Genomic DNA, 21,841 nt, shown 5'->3' on the forward strand with positions numbered 1-21,841 from the left:
TCCTGGAATCAATTTGAGGTAGACATTTTCCCCCTGGATATCTAAGGCTAGAAGATTGTGGAATGAATAGAGATGGTGCCTAAAGGGGTAAACCAGCTGCCTTTTTGGTCGTTGCTTTGAGAGGTGCTAGATGAAGGCTCCCACTGCCTAGGTGGGGTGAGAGAGAGCTGGGGGTGGGGCGGCGTCTGCTCCTTCTTCTGCATCTGCCGGCTGCCTGATCAGACATCACCTCAAAGTGTGCATAGATCCTTCCATGCAATGTGTCCTACTGTCGGGTCAAAAATGGATTGTGGGTGTTTTTAAGGAGTGGTTGCATAGCATTATGCATTTCAGCTCTTTGAAGGGATGACCTCCCTTCACCTGAGCTGCTCTCTGCTTGGCACCTCACTGAGGCGGGGGGAACCGGGGGAAATCCTTCCTCTGCCTTTGTGTCCCAGCATCCTGTTTACCGCCTGGGCTCCCAGCCCTCTCTTCCTAATGCACTTGCTCTTCCTCCACGGAGGCAGATGGAGGAGGAGGAAACTTGTGCACGAGGCGAACGCCTTGTCCGTGCAGTGAGGGGAATTCCTGATCTCCACCTCTGCTTTCCTGTGCCAGCCCCGTGCTGGCAGTGAGGAGGGGCCCTGTGGTCCCACCATGAGGACACACACCTCAGAGGGCCTGCTTTGGCAGCTGGCTGCACCGAGCTACTGTCTGGCATTTAAATAGAACTGGTTGCAAATTTCAAAATTAAAGGAAAAAAAATGAGGAAGATGGAAATAATACTTCTCTGTGTTTAAATTCATGGATTTTTCTGGTTTTCTGGTTCTCTGGGTTACATAGAATGAAAGCCTGCTAGCACTGTATTTGTTTAAGGTATTACAAGCACAGGGTTTTTAAACAGATTCTGTCCTGTTCCATTATTGAATAAAGTCCAGTACATCCTTCATTTGCTTTTTTTGCTGAAAACTTGGGATGGTGAAGGTCTGTTTTAGACCATCTCAATAAACAGGATTTTGAGGGCATGAACGTAGAAAAGAAGAGGAAATAAATAATTCACGTGCTGTATTAAACATATGTTTTTTGGTTTTTCTCCAAAGGACGAAGAAGAAGAAATCAAACTGGAGATTAATATGCTAAAGAAATATTCTCATCATAGAAATATTGCAACATATTATGGTGCTTTCATTAAGAAAAGTCCTCCAGGACATGACGACCAACTGTGGGTAAGCAGATGTTTCTCAAGCACGTTCATAAGTCTTTCCCTTTTGGATATAGTTTGAGGATGACAGAAATATCACATTATGGAAAGACCAACTAATAGAATTTGGTGCTTGTCTGAACAGATAGATAAGTGAATCACATAGGCTGATCATGCATCCTTAAAAGGATGGCTGAACCACGATTTGCTATTAGCAATGGATTTGCTCTTTAAGTAACTTTTTTTCCCATTTCCCAGATGGATAGAAACATGTTTCTTGGGAATAAGGCAGATGAGCTGAATGGAGAGAATGTGTGGCTGTAAAAAGAAAGCTGCACTTGAGAATTGTACCCATTACATTTCTCATCCCACCTCATCTCACCCTCTAGGGGATTGAAGTTTGGGTTTGAAATGGCACGGTACAGACATTGGTGCATGTTCTTCCATAAATAAATGGGAGTTAAAGAACAAGATGTGTTGCAATGGTGTGATCAGTTTGATTCCTTCAGCATTGGATGTGCTCTTACTCCGGTTGCTGCTAATGCATTTTGCATAGCTGAGCAAATCCAGATTCCCAGCATTAAATTACAGTGATTAAATCAGTCCTTGAAAATGTGGTAACTAACGTGAGACATATTCCATATATGTCTGACACACATTAGAGACATTTGGTTTGCATCCATTTTCCAGGCAGAGATGTAAAATAAATTATATTCTCCGCTTCGTGAGGGTTTCCCAAATCAATCCTGCAACCTGATTATTTTGCTTCACTAGACAGCTGGAACTGTGTTCGATGTTGGTTGTATACTGATATTTGTTCTGCAGCTTGTTATGGAGTTTTGTGGAGCAGGCTCTATCACAGACCTTGTGAAGAACACGAAAGGGAATACTCTGAAAGAAGACTGGATAGCATATATCTCCAGAGAGATTCTCCGGGTAAGGAAAATAGTCTCCTACACTTGAAAATACAGAATCAGTCTTACAGAGATGTAGCCTAGCTTGAGGGTTGGCAAGAAGCTGTTTCTGATCAATGCTGTTAGCCATGTCATCGCTTGGACAGTGCGTAGGAGCAGATCGATGTCTGCTCCACATCATTTAACTCAGTGTGAGTGGTACTGTATTGTAACAGCAGCCTTGCAGAAAATAGCAGTTTTTAGTCATGAGAAGCCAGCGGAAGAACTGCTGACCTGAACTGTTGTAGATGGTGTGAAGCAGTGTCCATAAGACACTCTTTTTGAGAAGCCTGAGGTTGTCACAGTGTTGTAACACAATAGGGTGCAGAATGGGCTTTTCCAAACGTGCTTGCAGACATCTTTCTCTGCTCCTAATCAAGTCTGTGGAGGAAGGGAGTTATTGGCTCAGGCCAGCAGTCAGGACTTCTGTGCTGCGATGTGTTCGCATACTTCGTATATTCCTGCAGTCTATCTAGAGTAAGCAGCTACGTCGTATGTGGCTGTGTGCTGTGGTGTGCTGGCAGACGGCGCTGCAAAAGTTTCTCAGGAAGAGGGATGCTACTTACCAGTTTTTCTAAAACTGAAGCTTTAACTAATTACTCTTCATATTTAATTTCCAGTTGGTACAGTTTAAGTGCTTTTTGAATTGGCATTTGTTTGCTGCGCTAAGTAAATCTGGTATGGTTTTCCTCATGCTCCTTTGTAAAACAAATTGCCTCCTACCCATACCACTACACAGTATGTTTGTTCAATTGCCTCATCATAAATGAAGTTCTGAAGGGCTTTATGTTAAAGGAAACCACCACTGGCTCTTGCATAAATCAATGCTGCTGTTGTCTGTGTTACACATCTGCTCTGCCTCGGTGATTTTAAGATGGTGAGAGAGGGAGACATGATTCTGGTCTCTGGCTGTAATTCCAAACGCTAGGAGAGAGTCCAGCTGCTGGCATTTGGGCTGGCACATTTTAAGTTGTTTGCGAGGGTGAAGAAAAGTTGAATACCTACTGATGGTTGTATTTCAAATCAAATGGATAGCATGCTTTATTATGAGGAAAGCTAACTTCTGCCAGACTGCCCTTGATTTGAGAACTTGTGACCTTGGAGGAATTGCATGCTAGGTTGCATTCATCCTAGGTTCTCCTTAGGTAAAGTAGTCATGCTCGCTGAGAAGAGGAGAAAATTATTTCCCTCAGAAAAGGGTTAGGTGAAAGCTATTTTCTCATTCCTATGAGAGATTTGCAAAAAGAGCCTTAATTGCTTGCTAGAAGGAACTGGAATATCTGGAAAAAAAGGAATGCTAAACTCACATAGCTATGAGACATTGCAAAACCTGACTTGACACCGAGTTTGTCAGAGATGGAGGAGAGAGGTTGTGTAACAGAAAGTTAAAATGAGCTAAAGTGCCAAACACTGGTGCAGGTGGAGGCACAGGTGAGGGTTGACCCAGTGGATCCCTGTGTGGTTGGAGGGGCCGGGGGACTGCAGGAGAACAGAGGCGTGCCCGTCTGTCTCCTCCCTTCACAAATCCAAATGTGTTTTTTCAGCAAGGTTAGATGGTACTCTGGAGAGAACAGACAATTATCTCTCTGGCTGGGTCAGTATAGCAGAAGGCTTTAAAAAGTATCCAGTGTGAAGCTGTGGAAAAGGCTTCGTTCCTGTGAAAAATGAGACCACACTTAGGCTTAGCAGCCAGCAAAGGGTCTCAGGGACATCAGCCGTTCACTTGATTCACTTGTGACATGTGTGGGGAGGAGCTGTGGACAGTGGGGGTTTTTTTTGTCACGCTCATTAGCTGTTTTAAAAAAAGAAAATAGCCCAATGGTTATGTAGGCAAACTGGTAAATGATCATTTAATGAAGAACATGTGTTAGGAAATATTTCTCTACAGCAACCACTACTCTCTTAACCTCTTGCAGCTGTAAAGGTTCTATTTCTTTATTTTTCATAAAACACAAAAAGCCTATGAGGGCAACACGAACAGGCAAGACGATCCCACCGGAGACTACAATTTTCCGAGCAGAGAGCTGAGGAGAAACCAAAATACAGGCAGTTGCTAAGAGGGTTGCCTGTTGTTCTCCCAGTTACATTAGAGAGTAAAATGCAACATATGTCTTCCTCAGCCCTCCCTCCACATGGCTAACGCTTTGGGGCATGCATCCAGGTGCTGTCTCAACAAAAAGCACCGTATGCCAGGAGGTTTTGTTTCCTTTGGAAAGTATAATGCTCATGCCTTTTTTTTTTTCCCTCCATGTTTTTTTTTTTTCCTGAGGAACAATTATCTGGCTTCATATTTATGGAGGCTACAGAAGAGAACTGCAGCTTTGCAGCAGAGTTTTTGTTTGTTGTCAGTCATCCCTTGCCCTCAAACATAATGGCCAGTCCCTCACCCTCCCACCCCCTTCTCGGGGGTGCATATATGCATGCTGATGCTGCCTCCTTTCTTCCTCCACCCCTCTTGCCTGGACTAAATTCTGTGTGACCTTTTATATGTCAGATGTCAGTGACATACGCTGACACTGATGCCATTTACAGTGTCATTGCATGGAGACTTTCTGGGAGCTGAACATTCTTCATGCAATAGCTGAGAGGTGTTTGCACAGTGCAGATGTTGGGCTCCCTTTAGGTACAGTGTGTGCATGACCCAGGAGCTGTGTCTCTGCTCCATTACCAAAAGCTGTGCAGGCAGTGTGCTGCTATAAGGCTCCCGCAGGTCCCGTTGCACCCAGCCTCTGACCAAAAGCCCAAGAGCCAGTGCCATGAGCTTTGGGGGTGCTGGGTATGGGTAGTCTGTTGCTAAGCCAAGACCTGAACTCTGAATGTCCTCTCCCTCCTCTTCTTAATGCAGGGGTTGGCACATCTTCATGCTCATCATGTGATTCACAGGGATATCAAAGGGCAAAATGTGTTGTTAACAGAGAACGCAGAAGTGAAACTTGGTAAGTAGACGTGCACGTCCACTTCCTCATTCATCCAACCTTTGTTTTCTGATGTTCCCAAATTGACTTTATCCTCTAAGAGCCCTGCGACATGTTCTGAAGCATGTGCACTCTGTCACTGCTCCCATGTGAATCAAGGCCCTGCACGCCTGCACATATTTCCTCTTGATTTGGGAAGATGGCGTGCATTTTGTTAGAACATGTTGGCTTTCATGCCGGAATTGGTGAGGGGACCGTTTTGTGCCCCCCACCAAGCAGAGCGTGACTTGGGTTGGTTCTGATTCCCTTTATTCTGGACTGGGGAAGTGATGGGAGTCACTCTTTTATTTGGCTTTAATTAAAATAGCACCTGCTGTGCAGATTCTGGACACAAAAATACGATCTGGATGGCACACTCAAGGGAGCTGTGGCATTAAGTTCAAAACGTGGTTCTGATGTGCCTGCTGAAAACCATGCTCACCCCTGGCCTCTTCTCTCCCTTCCAAGTGAACAAACACTTTTTTTTCCTTATCTTTAATCTGTCTCTTCCAGTTACTGCACACTTTAACCTTCTGTGTTTGTATTGCGCTACATTCACCACCTTTTTTTCGTTAAATATAGAGCCATGCTGAAGCCCTCCCACCCAGCCCACATCCCTTCTGTTTTGCATTATACCTTCCTGCAGCACGAGGCATGGGAAGATGTCCCGGCTGCTGGAGGAGGAGGCTCTTAGGAGAGCTTTCCTCCTTTTGGTCCACAGTGGAGCACAATAGATACCAAACCGTTGCTCCTACCAAGCTCATCTACAACAGTTTGTCAGTGTTGCTCAGGTGACGGATGCAGTGAAGCTGACACAGCCTTCCTAGAGCACATGCGGCTACTGGTATAAAAAGGCATATATCGCTGTTGTTGTGAGCAGGAGAACTGAAGGAAGGACAACACCCTTGTAATGTAATTGCCCTGTAATGAAACGGGCATCTCTTTTGCAACCTGTGTGCATATGTGCTCGAAGTTGGCACCTCTTGAATAATCCTCATCTTTTGCTCCTATCGATGCACCTGCTCTGTGTATTAGAGCAGAGAGCAATTCTCTGAGCAACAGATAAATTTTGCTTTCCAATTTTAGAGCAGAAAAGGTGGACAGCCGAAAAGGAGACGTGTTCACGGGTATGGTTTTCCCATACCACGAGTGATACCTTTGGGAAGCAGCTCCCTCTCTATAGGCAGGGGTGCTTGGCTTTACCATTTGGGAAGGGGGATAGCCCTTCGTCAGCCTCCCAGGCAGTATTTCTGCAGCTGTATGCTCCCTCCTGTACAGGCAGGCCAGTGGGAGGTGCAAGAGAGGTGGTCGTACGCTGCCGTGTCTCTTCATGCTTGTGGCCCAAGCATGTTGCATGTGAACCACAGGGGCCCGGCTGCCTCATTATTAATCATCATATTTCTCCTCAGCACAGTCCTCCCACGTGGAACATCTACAGGGTTTTATTTCCAAATCACCTTACAGAAGTAGTCGCTGCATTTTTTTCCCCCCCTCTTATTTTATTTTACTCTTTTCCTACCCGCAGTGGATTTCGGTGTGAGCGCTCAGCTGGACAGGACAGTTGGCAGGAGAAACACTTTTATTGGAACTCCATACTGGATGGCTCCAGAAGTTATTGCCTGTGATGAAAATCCAGATGCTACGTATGATTACAGAGTAAGAGAGTCCTGTTTGCAGAAAAAACCCACCCCAACATGCAAAAACCCCTACACTTGCAGTCTGAACGTCTGTGAGCAATGGCAGTTTTTGAGACTTCTTATGCTTTGTAGGATTTATATTATTTTGTGTAGGTATATTGTTATTACAGGAGTACAAGGTATAGGTCACTGTCAAATTATGGCCTTTAACAGTTGTTACTTTTATTATTGTACCTCTGAGACATAAGGAGTAGGACTTCAGTGTGCTGTAAGTGCTCAGAGGAGGCAAAAAAGAGTTTAACTGGAAATGCTCGTGTTCTCAATTTGTATAATGATTGTACTTTAAATTGTGTTAGACTATGTCCCAGTTATTGTAGTAACCCAGAACAATGCGTTTTAGGTGTTGCCTTAAATAGAACCACCGTCTGGAGAGCCAGTGAAGTACAGAAGGAACTCTTTTAAACTGTGCCTATTCCTGATTTCAAGATACATCTATACACGTTGATAAAAATTTATCCATCACAACATTTCTCAGCAAAGATCATTTTTTACATAGTTTGCCGCAAACCAAAGATTTAATTACTGCAAAACCGTAATTGGCTTGATGGCATTTGCACTACCCTTCAGAATATTATGTATGTGTATTTAAAGTTAAATTTCTCTACTGAAAGCATCCTGTAATCTTAAAAGTTCTTCTCAGCCTGCTTTAATGAAAGCATGGAAAGAAAAGAAAAGGAAAGAAAAACGTGAAAATATGCTTTTTAAAAACTCTTCACTTAGACTAATGCAGTTGTTCCAACTTCTATCCAAAAAGGGCAACAAAGATATCAGAAGGCCTGTGATTAAGGCCTTACAATGAATTTTAGAGCTGAATATCAATTATATTAATTTGTTGAGATTGATAATGGTGTTAGCTATCAGTACATTTGTGTATGTCTAAATCTATTTTAAAAACCCAGATTATTTGAATTGGTGTTTTTGTACCTTTTGACTAAGATTGATCAGATTGATCCATTGATCCTATTTCTCTTGATTTAATTGCTTTTTACTAAAGCGATTTGTACTGAAGGTAATGCCTTTTATCTTTGCAGATGCAGTTATTAGGAAGGAAGGGTGGCTATTAAATGATCTAATAAAGGAGAAAAACCTCTCTGCAATATTTGTTAATGCAGTAGTGATGTGAAAAATAACTCATCCTGCCTCTGAAAATGCCTGTTTATTGTTCCTGGTGGAGCCTGTAGGGTGCTCTTCCCCCAAAAAATTCATGGTTGAAAGATTTTTGTAAGATCATGAGGCTGTGCAATTTAGCTCAAATGGCTGGATTGGACCAAAAGAAAAGGTTGCCTTGCTGTGTCTGAAAATGCGATCATTAGAAACGCTTCTCTGCTTGTAGCACAAGAAGAGCTTATTTGCTCAGTAGTTTTGACTAATTTTTTAAAAAGTAATTTTGTGACCAGAAGTGAAGACTGCTTTGCTCAAGGACAGCTCTCTTTCAGCAGAATCCTCCAGTGTTTTCTCCTTAAGCTGCGGCAGTCTCTGGAGTTGGTTCCTCTCCAGGACTCTTCCAGCCCTTGCCCTGTGTGTGACCCTCCTGGCTCTCGCCCCGGCGCTCCCTAGTCGGGGGTGCTGGCCAGAGGTGGTACCTTGAAAGGCTCCCACTGAAGGGCTCTTGTTCCGTAACGTTTCAAGCAAAGCTGAGGTGGTTAGGGAAGGAACGTTTGCTTTGGCTCCAAGCAATCTGTCCAACAGAGGCTTCTTGCAAGTTTAGCAGTGATGGCTATTCCCCTAGATAAAACTATTATTTGATTATTGGGACTAGAAACAAGTTCAGGACTGGGTGTATTCCACTAATCTGGATTTGTTTATTTTCTGGTTTAGACACTGAAAAAGACCTGCCAGGTTTGGGTTTTTTTTACCCTGCAGTCTTCATATCTCCATCTTTTATTTGGGGAACGGGTACAGTGTTTTCTGCAGACCTACTATAGGGAAATGTTCAGTCCATTGTAAACAAGGATTGAAAATTATGTTGTTTCATATACTTAGCTTAGGGGCCAATGTATTTTTCATTATCCTAATGTGAGTACATTTTTATGTGTTATTAGAAAGGATTGTTCGCATACCCTGTATGAATACGTGTGTGCATTTGTGTATATATAGGTATTAAATGACAAGTAGGATTTATTGATACTGTTACAGAAAAAAGTAGCTTATATTATTTAAATAGCCTTGGTATTTGGTTTCAGTCTCACCTACAGGGCCCCTGTAAATAGTCCTGCCTTACTCTCTGAATGGGTAAATCCACCTACTAACATATGGTCTCTCTCTTTTTATGTAGAGTGACCTTTGGTCATGCGGCATTACAGCGATAGAGATGGCAGAAGGAGCTCCCCGTAAGTGATACGTGTGCTTCTCCAGTGGGCTGATTAAGACTGAAACATATACTTGGGAGATGCTGGTTGTAATCTAAGCCTAGTTTTGAGGTTTCTGAAAGTATCCTCATGTTATTTCTGTTCTCTTTGGTTTTGCCTGCCCTATAAATATAAAATCCCATAAATAGCAATGCTTTTGATAAAGATAGGATTGTGTTTAAGCACTACAGTGCAGACTGCAGTGATTTAATTTGTACAGCAGGAATATTTGGAAGCTAATTGAGCAGCGGGTTTCCTTCCTATGGGGAGTATATTGTGTTCTGGAGTTGTGTCCCCAGTCTGTATATGGCCTGGCCGGGGATGCTGAAACCTCAGCTGGGGAGAGGTGCAGTGAGGCCTCGAGAAACCCAACCTTAATGAAAAAAGCATCTGTAGCAATTGTTTCTGTGTTGGGTTTCCATCGGTCTGGGCCGTGCTAACACCGCTTCCCCTTTTGTTTCCACTGGTCAGTGGGTGGTGTTGATCTTCCTTAGCAATGGCATGACTTAAACTGTAAATCAATTTTCAACACAGAATATTGAACGTAATGCTCCCTGTTGTAGAATGCTCATCAGCTGATATGGGTATTTTTGAGACAGAAACCTGCAAACCAAGAATGCACAACTTTTTATAGCATATTTTCCCCTCACTTACTTATTCTTTCTGAATATCAAGACAAACAGCAGATATGTGCAAGGAAGACAGGATTTAACAAGAAAAGAAATTAGGCCTGATGTTTTGGCTTTCAGTAGTAATTTTTATGAAAAACCTTATTGAACTAGCAAATATGCTTATCCTCAACCCCAACTGGAGCTCTGTATTTAAAAAATAACAGCCTAAGGTACCTAAGAGTGAGTTAATTAAATATTTTTACACATAAACAACCACCACACCACAGCCTAGCTTGAAACCTCTGTCTTTGAAATAATCGTGTTGAAATGAAGTATTGATATTTTCCTAGCTATAAAACATGGTCATTTCGTTATAGCTGCTGCCTGATTTTTTGTTTTGTTTTGTCGTTATTAATGTAAAATTTCTAAAACTAAGAACAATGCTCTTGTTTTGACTGATGTTTCAGGAGGTCTGATGGTTTGGTGTTCCCCCCGACCCCCCGACCCCCCCCAATTGTATGTTTGTGTGAATGCCCGTGTAAGAGCTGCTCCCAGGACACCTCAGCCAGCACTGTGTTAACAGCGTTTCAGCTATCACTTGACCTCCTTTTTGCTGTACCTTTTTGTTCAGTGCATTGGGTTGCCTGGGTGGCTTTCAATTAAAAGCTGTGTCTGTGGGTTTTGTAAGCACGGAATTGAACAATAATATTTTTTCATTTCCAAACCGAAACAGAGCTTGCCCCTTCTTATTGTAAAAGCACAAGAGGGGTATTTGAGCAGTAAGCAAAGATCCAATGTAAAAGCTGAATAGCTCTTGCCTTGGTCTGTCCCCTGGCATGTGGGCTCTGCCTCCTTCTTCCGTGGTGGCCGAAGGGTCCATCTCTAAGCTTGGTGGTCTGATGGGATCCACAGGCATCCAAGGGACTTCTCTGCCACGGTTGTGGTCCCTTACTTCTGCATCCAGAATCCTCTTCACATCAGTCTGTTTCTCCTGAATTTCTGCTGTGTTAAAAATGTTACCTCTTCCTGCAGTCATTATTCAGGCTGAGACTGGTGGTGCAAGAGGTCAAGCATAGGAAGATGGTAAAAACAGGGGTTATGCTTCTAGCATCCTTTCTTGGGCAGCCTCCCTCCCCGCTCCCTTGTTTCGCTGTGTTGGCTCTGCTGTGGTGCTTTTGCTGTGGAGCAGGGGGAAAGGCTGTCCTTAATGGACTCCCACTAAGTGTCCACTGAAACCAAGGGTACTTCTTTTGACAAAAGTCGTAGGTTTGCATTTTGGTTCTGCAGGGAATCCTTTTTTTTGGTACAGACCCTCCAATGCTTCAAAACCTTGGAACAGAGAAAAGCTCCAAGTCTGGAGAAAAAAAAATGAGGCATCCTGTTTTAATTGCCTGCATAGTGGGAGAGGAGGGCAGGTGGAGTGAAGTTTATTTGAAACAGTAACTGTGTCATTCTTCCCTTCTGCCATCATCTTCTCCCAATATTTTATTGACCGGAACATAAGTTATATGACTTGGGGCTCGAGGAGGGCTGCGCACAGATGTTCCCATCGTGGTTGAGTCTGAAGGTTAATAAATGCCTCGATCTCTTTCTCTTTTTGGGGCCGCCCTTGGCACATCCAGCTGTGGCATTTTCATTTCAGGCTAATTCCATTTAGTTGTGTTGCCGTTTGCATCTGCTGCATGTGTGGTAGGGATGGTGGGAATGGCTGGGGAAGCTGAAGCCTTGGTATTGACAGAGAGCAACTAAGCCAACATCTCTATGTTCCTGTTCGGTTTTGTTTTCGTTCCTTCAGCACTCTGTGACATGCATCCCATGAGGGCACTCTTTCTGATACCCAGGAACCCTCCCCCACGGTTAAAATCCAAGAAATGGTACGTATTAGTTATATCTTGTTTGTAGCCCTTTTTTTTAGTGTGATGTTCCCTTGTGTCTCATCGCATGCTGTTTTGTTACTGCTTCCACAGGACTGTAAAACAATTTAAGTTAGCAAAAATCACTCTGTTGTTCTCTTCCGTGCCACTGAATCAAACCATGAAATAAAAAGCGTGCATTGTTTATTTAGTTCTGTTTGTCCTGGAGAAATTTTATCTCGAATTGCGTGAAAATAAAAACCCAGCTTTTTGTCTTGACGGAGCAGCATCCATATTAAGGTGACAAGTGGATCCATATTTTAAAAAATAAACTCCCTCAGCACTCTTAATATGCCGTATGTTTTCTCAGATGTATCGTAACACAGAAACAGAACAGTACTATAGTGTTCTAGTTGCTAAGTTGAAAGGAGCTGTTAAAACTAATGAAGGCTTTTACTATAATTATTGTAAATGATTGGAATTGAGTGTGCTCTTCTTGCCAGCTGAGAAGAATCCATTAGTATCGGAGGATTTCCTCTCAGTTACTGGTTGCAACTGGTGTGTATGAAACAAAAACACTCCCTAGAAAGAGGTTTCGTATAGATTGAATGTGATCAAAGGATGCTGTGATCCTGTCAAAATAATGAAGTGATTTGACTGCCTCTTCAATATCAACATAATATAACCTTGGCTTGCTTGCTGGGCTTGGTCTTTGCACGGATTGACTTATTTATGCACTTGTACTGTGAAGGCATCCCTCTCCCTCTCTCATACTTGCTTTCTGCATATTAAAGGAATCCATTATTTGCATAGGCCTTTCGTTGACCTTTATATTTAGAGTAATAACACTTAAGGTGTGAGAAACAAAAAAAAACCACAGTGAAGTTACCTTGAATTCAGCCTCAGATTACAGTAGGAAAGCGAAGCAATTGAAAGAAACCGTTGTTTTTGCACTTAACCATGTAGTGGAGGTGTTCACCACCCAAGCACGGGAGCAGGTCGAGAGCACCTAGCAATCAAAAAGTGACTCTGGCCAAAGCCGGTGCTGCTGTGACTCAACTGTTTTGATAGTGTGCTCAGTGGCAGGTTATGAGAAGATAGGACAAATGATGAAAAATGCAATTTTGAATATTTCCATTGTTGGCATTTGGCAAGGCGGCTGTTTGGTGACTTCTGTCTGGAGAGGTCCTCTTTGAAGGGTTCAAATGAAGTGCAAATATAGGAAGGTGGTGCTCCAGCTTAGCTAACTCCCATACCCTGTCACTTTATGCGGCGTGCAGGAGGAGCTCAGTTCGGTACATGCCCTCAAATTGCGTTGCTGAGAATTTGACCCCAAGTGCCTGTGTTGAACAGACAACATTGTTCAACACCCACCTGTTGTCCTAGGAAGACTTTTTTGTGTGTAGCTCTTCAGGTAAAAAATAAAATGATCTTAAACTCTCACAGACCTATCTCAGTGAGCCCAGGCATGTACAAAAGAGCACGGTGCTGCCTGTGTCGGGGCAATGTTGGCCACAGATCTTGCGGCTTTCGGCACGGCTGTTCTGAAGCAGACGTGCCTTTAGATAGCACGGGCAGGTGGAGACACATCAGAGCTGCCCTGACTGTGCTCCAAGCACGCTGGATGCTACCCAGCTCCGGTCCAGAAGCAGCAGAGCTGGGTTTGCGTGATTTGCCTTTGTGAATAGATCCTGCCTTTCAGGGTAATTTTGCCTGTGAAAGAGGGCACGTTACTGTGAGGCTGTGCCTAAACACTGCAGGTATGTTGGTATTGCCCTGTGCCCATCCAGGCCTCTGTCCATCAGCCCAATGCTCAGCTGGAGCACACTCGGCTCCAGCATGCAAGGAGGCATGCTTGCAGACAGCACTTTTAGCATCCTCTGGGATGTGATGCTCTTTGAGGAAATGAATTCAATTTTGAAAAAGAACAGAACAAATGTTTGAGCTGAGTTTTACCTGTGATCTTGTTTGGTTTTGGTGTTTTTCCCCTCCCTTCTTTCTCAGGTCAAAAAAGTTTTTCAGCTTTATAGAAGGTTGTCTAGTGAAGAATTACATGCAGCGACCTTCTACAGAACAACTCTTGAAACATCCCTTTATACGTGACCAACCAAATGAAAGGCAAGTCCGAATCCAGCTTAAGGACCATATAGACAGGACCAGGAAGAAGAGAGGAGAGAAAGGTATGCAGCTTCTAAAAATCAAGTATTGCAGCTTGTTAAAAATACATATTTTTGTCCTGCTTTGCAGTCTAAATTCCCATCCCTAGAAAAGCTCCAAACAACCAAAACCCTTGAAAGGTTCTTTTTTAATTCATATTTTGACTATCTGCAGGCTTGTAGGTTTTGTTCTGTCCTCTAGAGAGAAGGTATCAATTTCAAGTGTCTTATTCTCAGATAAGTTAAATTTACACACTTCTGGGCCACTGCCTCTTCCATACAAGCATTAAACAGTATTTAGGAGGCTATTGGCATATATGCCTTTCCTTTTTTTGGTCTGTGGTAGGTTCATTCCTGGAACGGTGCTATAAATCAGGAGTCTCAGGAAATAACCCATCACAAGAGCTATGAAGCAAATGTCTTGGGCAGCCTGTTCTCTTTATTCAGGTGGTGCTGAGGTTCTCCAGTTGTCTTGTCTTACACATAAAACCTGGTGTGGTTCAGGAAATTTGCTGAAAGTCTGCTGCAAAGCACTGTGCTGCTTTACAAGTGTGGGAAGATGGGCTTGTGTATGTAGAATGAGTTCTAGGGTCCGCGATAGATCTTCTCACTGAAGGGGATGGGAACCGGTGCACTAAGGTGCTAGTGCAACTCCCCACTGTCCTAAAATTAAAGATAAGCATTATCTAGGCTTTTGTTTCTTTCCCATTAGATGAGACTGAATATGAATATAGTGGAAGTGAGGAAGAAGAGGAGGAAGTGCCTGAGCAAGAAGGAGAGCCAAGGTAATAACTGCTTTTGGGAGGGCTCTGGGCAGTCCATGCCAAGTAAGTCTAAAGGTCTGTAACTATAAATCAGAAGCACGCTAAATTTCTGTCTCTTATTAAGCCACACAAATCACCTGGTATTCAAACTGAATACCTGTTCTGTAACTGCTAAAAGTTCTAAAGCTCCCCTTCATATGGCTTAGAGCCAGGGAGCTCTGGATGGAGGGGGATTTATGGCAAATGTGATTGGTCAGGGGCTCCATAATGTCAGAGTTGGTCCTTATTTTGCTTGGCCTCATTTCGCGCCTTCCACTGAGAGCATGTATTTGACATGCATCCAGTGTCTTCACTCTGAAAGAAACGAGATTAAAATTTAACCTTATGCTATATTTTATTCATGTTCCCCTGCCTTGAAGAAAGTATTTAATGGCCCATCAGGCTTTATCATACGGAGGCTTTAACTTCCTCTTGTTGCAGTTCCATTGTCAATGTGCCTGGAGAATCAACCCTCCGACGTGATTTCCTGAGACTACAGCAGGAAAACAAGGAACGGTCCGAGGCCCTTCGGAGACAGCAGCTGCTGCAGGAGCAGCAGCTCCGCGAGCAGGAGGAGTACAAGAGGCAACTGCTGGCAGAGAGGCAGAAGCGCATTGAGCAGCAGAAGGAGCAAAGGAGGCGGCTAGAAGAGGTAGAGATGGGAAGCTGGAGCTTGGGGGGCAAAAAAGCTCCTCTTCCACTTGTGTTTCCCATTCCCATGCCCATTTAAAAAGAGTTCCCTGTAGCCCCAGCACATACCAGGAAAGAAAACACGTGCAAATCCACTGGCAAACGTAGAGCAAAGCACTTAAATCCATGTCTGGCTATTTGAATACAAGCCACCTTCCAAAGCATTTGAATATCCAACAGCTCCTATGGAGATAACAGGAGCTTGGCTGTTTGAAGGTATCTGGGGGAGGCTGTGTCTTGGTCTCTGTTCCAAAGAAGCAGCAACATGTCTAGACTTTAGGTAGCTGTAGAGAAGGGGAGACATTAATTATTCCCAGATGGATTTTTTTTCTCAAGGTTACTTTTTTGGGGCCATGACATGCTTCAAATTTCCTTTTAAAGCTTTCTCAAACATCTGGGTTTGGCACTCATTCATGGTAGGTAGAAGCCTATTTTTTTATGTATTACTCTCTCATGCGTAGACTAAAAGCCACCTAGATTTAGAAATATGATTTATAAATCAGTGTTAAAATTATAATTCTGCAAAAATTACAAATATGTAAATCATACTTTTGTGATATGGTAAGTATGCAATTTGCATACACTACCCAAAGATAAAAGAGAATGAATGTAGATGCACAATATTGTTCTGTCATACTTTTCACCTCCTAAGAGCTTGTGTGCGTTTATGTATATGTACATGGAATATGCAGTGTGAGCTTCAGAGGTAGGAGGATTTCAAAACAGTTCTTCAGGCCAGAGCTGAGTATGACACAGAGCTGAAATGAAACCAATCCTCTGGCTCCTCAGGAAGTGCAGGGTCAAATTCCAGTTGTCCTTAAGTGACCTCTTGCTTGAGTCGCTGTTTCAACTGTTCACTTAGTAATGATGGAAAAACTACACCCAGTCTGGTTTTCCAAATCCTGGTGATGTTTAATGAGGATGCAACCAGGACCAAATGTTGAGTTGCATCCCGTGACGTGTTTACATAACAAATAGTACAAAATACCAAATAGCTTTCCAGGTCACTTTATGCTCCTTGTCCCTCTTTTTCAATGTGCAAGTGAGTTTAGTGCTGCTGTAAAGAGGGATTGGTATCAAAGACTCAGCCACACATGAAGCCAGGAGGAGGGACAAGGGGGAGGCATAGAAACTCTATTTCTCTTCTGTCTCTTCCCCACCCTTCTGAGATCGCCAATATAAACATCATAGCTCTTCCAACTGCTTTTAGACTCTGGCTCTGTAGTGATTTTGCGGGGGGAGCAGATAATAAAAAGAGGCTAGGAAAATACGAAAATAAAATATTTTACTGATATTGTCAAAGGTGAGCAAAAGTTGAGTTACTGCTTAGCCTCTTAGTATGGAGATCAATGAGTTCTTTTAAATGCCCCTTTAATCTCTATGGTTGTGCAGGCAGTACTTTTTGGCAAAGAAGGGGGTTACGATTAAATTATTTAGGTCATTTCAGTCATTGGTGCAACCCTTAAAATCTGGAATTTCTTTTTGAAATAAAGGAGATGCTGCTGCTATTAATGGAAACAAAGCAACACACCTCTTTCCTGCACAGGGTTGAACTTTTTGGAGATGTTGCAGAAATCATAATTTAATGAGCAATTAAAAAAAAAGGCAGTTACCTGAAAGTTATGTTTAATCAGTCTTGCTTTTTAAAATACAGAACAGAACTAACAACTTCAGCAGCCACAAGGCGGCATGTAATGTAGGTTGATATCTTACTGAATAAGGTTACACGGTAAACCATGTAAAGTTCGTAAGAGAAAAACTTCTTACCTTTTATTGAGTCTATAACCTCAGCCTGGTTCCCTTAGAAACATAAATATGAATGGAGAGCTATAAAGGTTTCCTTTTGCAGGTGATGGGTGGGCATCTTGTTCCTAAAGTGTATTAAAAAAAAAGGCTCACACTGAGTTTTCAAAAAAATCCACTTAGTTTGTTGGATCTTGTGCTGGAAAAATGTATGATCCCAAGTGATAACTTTTTTTAACAAAACAACAGCAAAAACAAGATCTTTAAGATGGGGGAAGGGTGGTAGACACGTATTTAGATAAACATCAGTGTTGTGACACAATTGAAGGCCAAAATACTGAAATGTTGTCACTTTGTCCTTAACTCACCCGCCTGTTTTGATGAAGCCAGTAAACAATGAAAAACTTGGTAATGTGAGTTAAGGTTAGTGTCGGGCATTGAATCTCTGGGCTTCCATCAGTTTGTTGTCATTTTTAGGGAGCCTTGCTTTCTTGTAATTTTTCCTTGTGTAGAGCAAGCATGTGTTTCGGTGTACCTGTTTGACATTCTTTGGGAAGAATTCTGTGCATTAGATGGTCTCTCCGGACAAGTTGCTTATACTTTCCCCCCCCTTCTCCCCCCTCCAGTTTCCTAAATGAAAATTGAGGGCTTGTTCTTACAATGCTGGCACAGAGTCTAGACAGTTTTGACCAAGAGTGCAACAGGAACGGTGTTTAGGACATCTGCCAAAAACTGTAATTCTCAACAGTATTAGGAAAAGATTACTTTTTAAAAGTCGTATAGGTTGACTTCTAAATATTGTTGTTGCAGGAACCTTATATTTTGTGTATTACTTAGGGTGGAAATGATACATGGTCAAAGTGCAGAAAATTACCTGAAATACTTTGGGAAGGGGATTACTTGTCGCTGCCGCACCGCCCCCTCCCCCCCCGCCTTAACAATCATGTAATGATTAGTTGCATGAATATCAGCTATATGTCATGTAAGTTTTTAGATGGTTAAAACAAGAAATCTGAGCTGTTCCAGGCTGTTCTAACATGGGTCTGTGTTTCTGTTCAGCAACGTGTAGACACCAGTGCTCAGTGTGATTGGTATGGAAAGGCATTTGAATTTGTACTTCACAAAACTGAGTCTGGTTTGGGAAATTCAGAATGTCATGGTGCAATCCCATTCTGTGCAGACCTCCACAGTTCAGGATAACTTACTTTATAATAAAATATTAATATGTTTTGTTTTATATTTATTTTATAATTATATATTTATTAATATAAAATATTAATATTTTATTATCACTTAAATGATGTCTCTGTCCCTGGTTATGAGAATCTAAGATGGATGTTTTTGAAGTGGTAGGTTATAGCTCCATTGGCAAATAGTACAGTCCAGTAGAAGCAGATTTGTGGAGCACAATAATTAAAATGCTGAGGACCCAAAGACTTCACTCCATGTGTTTGAAGACAGGAGGCGTTCCTTTGGATTAGCTGAGGTCTAGACTGTGTGCCTGCTTGTGGTTGGAGTGCATCTGCCCTTTTAATTTCATCCAAAAGGAGTGGTTGGCACTCCAAGACATCTCCAAAATATGAAACAAAACCTGGTAAGTGGAGATGATTGGATGATTCACTTCAAAAGAGCACTCCTGATCTGAACCAAGATGCTAATGTAGGTGTACCTGCAGGCGATTTCTTCCAGGGCTTTGTTTCTTTTACAGAAGAGGAGTTTATTCATATCTACTTAATTTTAATTGCTTGCAGTTTGGATTGGTACTGAGTAAGAAGTTCTACTTCTGCTTTACCTCTAGTGTGGGCAAAGCAAAAGTATCTGTTAATCTTTCCAATCCTCTTCCTAAGCTGATACTGGGCTACCTAATTCTTTGTGAAAGAAGTAATTAATATATGTATTTATCAACCTTCATCTGAATATAAGAGAGTAATAATATTTTATTAATATAAAATTAGAGGATCTATATTTCTCTTCAGCATTTCACTGTATGAAGGAGGTCCTGAATTTGTTGGTATACACCAACTGCATGTGTAGTTGCATTGCCCCCTCCTGGTAAATCATGCTCTACTGCATGGTCTTCCAGTTTGGAGGTGTTGGGTACCATTATGACATCATTAATGTGCCCTAAAACTGGACAAGGATCCAGAATATTGACACTATATTTTCTGTATGGTTCTTTTTTTTGTTTGTTTCGGCATAGTAAATGCCAATTTTGTGAAGCGCAGCAATTTGAGGCAGTGTGGGCTCTCTCAAAATTCTGTTTTGGCACGTCTGAAATTTCTTTGAAGAGTTCCTGCCCTTACCTTCTGGTTAACAGTTAGCTCCTTGAAAATAAGCTTTTCATCTGACATTTGCAGGAAAGTTGGTAATACCATATCCAGCTAAAGAAGGTCTGGATATGCATCCAGAATTTCAGGGAATCCGGATCTATATCTGTTATCTATTGGGCATGTACAGGAACAGTGCTTTACATCAGACCTTTTTCTGGTGTGTGGTAAGCATGGTAATATCCAACAATCACACTTACTAAATTCAGAAGTGGAAGTTTTAGAAAGAGAACACAGTGACCAGGGCTTTTTAGGGTGTCCTTGTTGAAGAGTTGCTAGAGGTAGTCAGGGAGCTGACCTTGTGCAGAAAGGTGGTAGGAAGTCAGCTAAAGGGCAGCTTCTGAAGCCAGCTTGGGTCAACGATGACTTGCCACCAACCAGCTTTGCCACTGCTTTGACGAGACGTGGACTAGGACCTGAGAGATCCTTGTCACTGTAGGTTTCCTTCCCTGGGCTTGTTAAAAGTAAATTCCACTTTGTTAGTGGCCAGTGGTTTGTTTGTTGCTGAGGTTTCAAAGGCCATGTGCAAAGGAAGTGAAGCCTTTCTCATATCGCTAGGGCTGGGAATAAGCGGGTTGTGTGGGGTGTTTCTGCAGGCTCTTGCAGTGCCGGGTGCTTCCCTTCCTGTCCGCCTGATGAGGGGCTGAGGCGGTGTCTGATGGGGAGGCGGGAGCGATGTCAAGAAACCCCATCTCTCTGTGTGCTTTGGCCTGTAGACAATAGCACATTTGTGCTTTGGAGATTTGACTTAAATGCACACTGGTGGCAGAGAATCTCTCCTTTTTTTTTTTCCCCCTTTTTCTTCTTTTGCTGGGTAATAAATATCTGCTCTCGGTGCTGAGCTAGCAATCTGGCTGTCTTTTTAACAGCTAATTTTGTTTATTTCATGATGCCATGGAAAATAAGGTCTCTTAGTCAATTTGCAACTTATTTTTCTCATATTAAATTCAGTTACTTCTAATTGCTGAACACTTCTCCATTGATTCAAGAAGCAATGAATTTCTTTCATCCGAAAGACCTAAGCTCTGCCCATCTTCCTTGTAGAGGGAATGATGCCATCCCAAGATCTGCAATATATCCACTTAACAATGTCAACACAATATTGTTAGACAGACAGGCTTCATATGTTTAAGAAGTGTTTGAGTTGATGAATGTGCGTATTAACCAGTCAGCAGTGTGCTGTCTCTTGCATCCTCAGGGCAACAGAATTATTGCACTTCACATCTTAGTTTTCTTAAACAAAGAGCCTGTCAGACTTGATTAGCCAAGAGGCACCTGAATATATTGACTTAAATATAGAAATTGGTTGACACAGACACCTATAATCAGAACTGAAAGTGCCTAGTTAATCCTTTCACAGTGCTTAAAAAATGAAGGAGAGGAAGCAGTGAAACCTATGAAACGCACCCTGTGCTGTAGCTGACTAGCAGCACTTTTGCTATTTTTGTATCTACCTTCATTGAAGAGAGCTTGCTTAAGCAAGAGAGAAAAGGCTGGTAGGTGCATTTAGTTAGGAGAGGAGATGCAATAGCAAGGAAACTGTGTTTCTGAGAAGATACAGAAAATGCGGGGGAGAAACAGCTTATTATGTCTTCTGGCACAGGAAGGGGGTAGCGAACCCAGGATGACGCTATGGGCCAGAAAGGAAGATGTCATAGTTAGAGTGGGTGTATTTGAACAGTGATCTTCCAGAAAGTTCTATGTTTCCCGAAACTGCAGCTAGTTAAAGGAATGGGAAAGCAGCCTGTTTTATTTAAGTACTACTATTCATAACCATCTTTTTTTTTTTCTCCAATGTTTCTTCTGCACTGTCATGTCAGTATCAGTTCCAGAAGATGGAAGAGGCTGTTGAGCTTTCAATTGCTTCATAGTCATGCTCATCCTGTGAAGTAACACAGAGTGTACATTGTCATTTTGGTTGTTCAGGAGAGCACAACTATGAAACGCATACCAGTAACTGGATTTGTTAACTCAAATAAAAGCTTAGTCTGAGTGCTCTTGCAAGACTACTCGGAGTGCCTTAAGACTGGCAAATCTGTGGCAGCTTTGCTTCAACAGAAATTGGTGATAGTATTAACCTTCGCATAAATGTGAAAAGGAGTAACCAATGTAAGTTTGCGTTTTGTTCTTGGTATTAAATTTGAGTGTGCTTTTTTTTTGGTTTAAACATCTTCTGTAATTTTTTAGTAAATTATAGACATCTATAATGGGAGTAAATGTTGTAGAGATATTCCCTGTTGATGGCTGAACAGGAGACAGCTGGGTCTTTTGACACTTAGGCAGTTGTGGGAGGCTGCCTGGGATTTCGAGGTAGGTGGAGTAACTGGATGCTTCTGTAGAAGTGCTGGAAGAGTTGGTCACGACTGTATGGGCATTTAAAATGTCTCCTCTGAAGTCATACGTGGTGCTCTATAGACATAAATGAGTCAGTACATGCTTTCTAGAGCTATTTTCCAAATTCTTTTCAGACTTGAAGACTTATCGGCACCAGTTTTTATTTTTTTATTTGGGTCATGTGTGAAAGCT

At 42.3% G+C, this 21,841-nt stretch overlaps 1 protein-coding gene across 9 annotated transcripts in view; it reads left to right on the forward strand.

The window, feature by feature from the left end:
- The window catches only part of MAP4K4 (mitogen-activated protein kinase kinase kinase kinase 4), a 164,607-nt gene that overhangs the window by 103,006 nt on the left and 39,760 nt on the right, over nt 1–21,841 (forward strand). For all 9 annotated transcript variants that reach the window (XM_064439168.1, XM_064439177.1, XM_064439160.1 and 6 more), the window contains exons 4-12: nt 1,080–1,205; nt 2,006–2,116; nt 4,979–5,069; nt 6,613–6,743; nt 9,060–9,114; nt 11,539–11,617; nt 13,601–13,776; nt 14,465–14,537; nt 14,997–15,207. In XM_064439168.1, the coding sequence (XP_064295238.1) occupies nt 1,080–1,205; nt 2,006–2,116; nt 4,979–5,069; nt 6,613–6,743; nt 9,060–9,114; nt 11,539–11,617; nt 13,601–13,776; nt 14,465–14,537; nt 14,997–15,207 (1,053 nt within the window). The remainder of the gene's footprint in view (nt 1–1,079; nt 1,206–2,005; nt 2,117–4,978; nt 5,070–6,612; nt 6,744–9,059; nt 9,115–11,538; nt 11,618–13,600; nt 13,777–14,464; nt 14,538–14,996; nt 15,208–21,841) is intronic.

Source organism: Phalacrocorax carbo, chromosome 1, assembly GCF_963921805.1.
Source record: "Phalacrocorax carbo chromosome 1, bPhaCar2.1, whole genome shotgun sequence".
Taxonomy (NCBI): domain Eukaryota; kingdom Metazoa; phylum Chordata; class Aves; order Suliformes; family Phalacrocoracidae; genus Phalacrocorax; species Phalacrocorax carbo.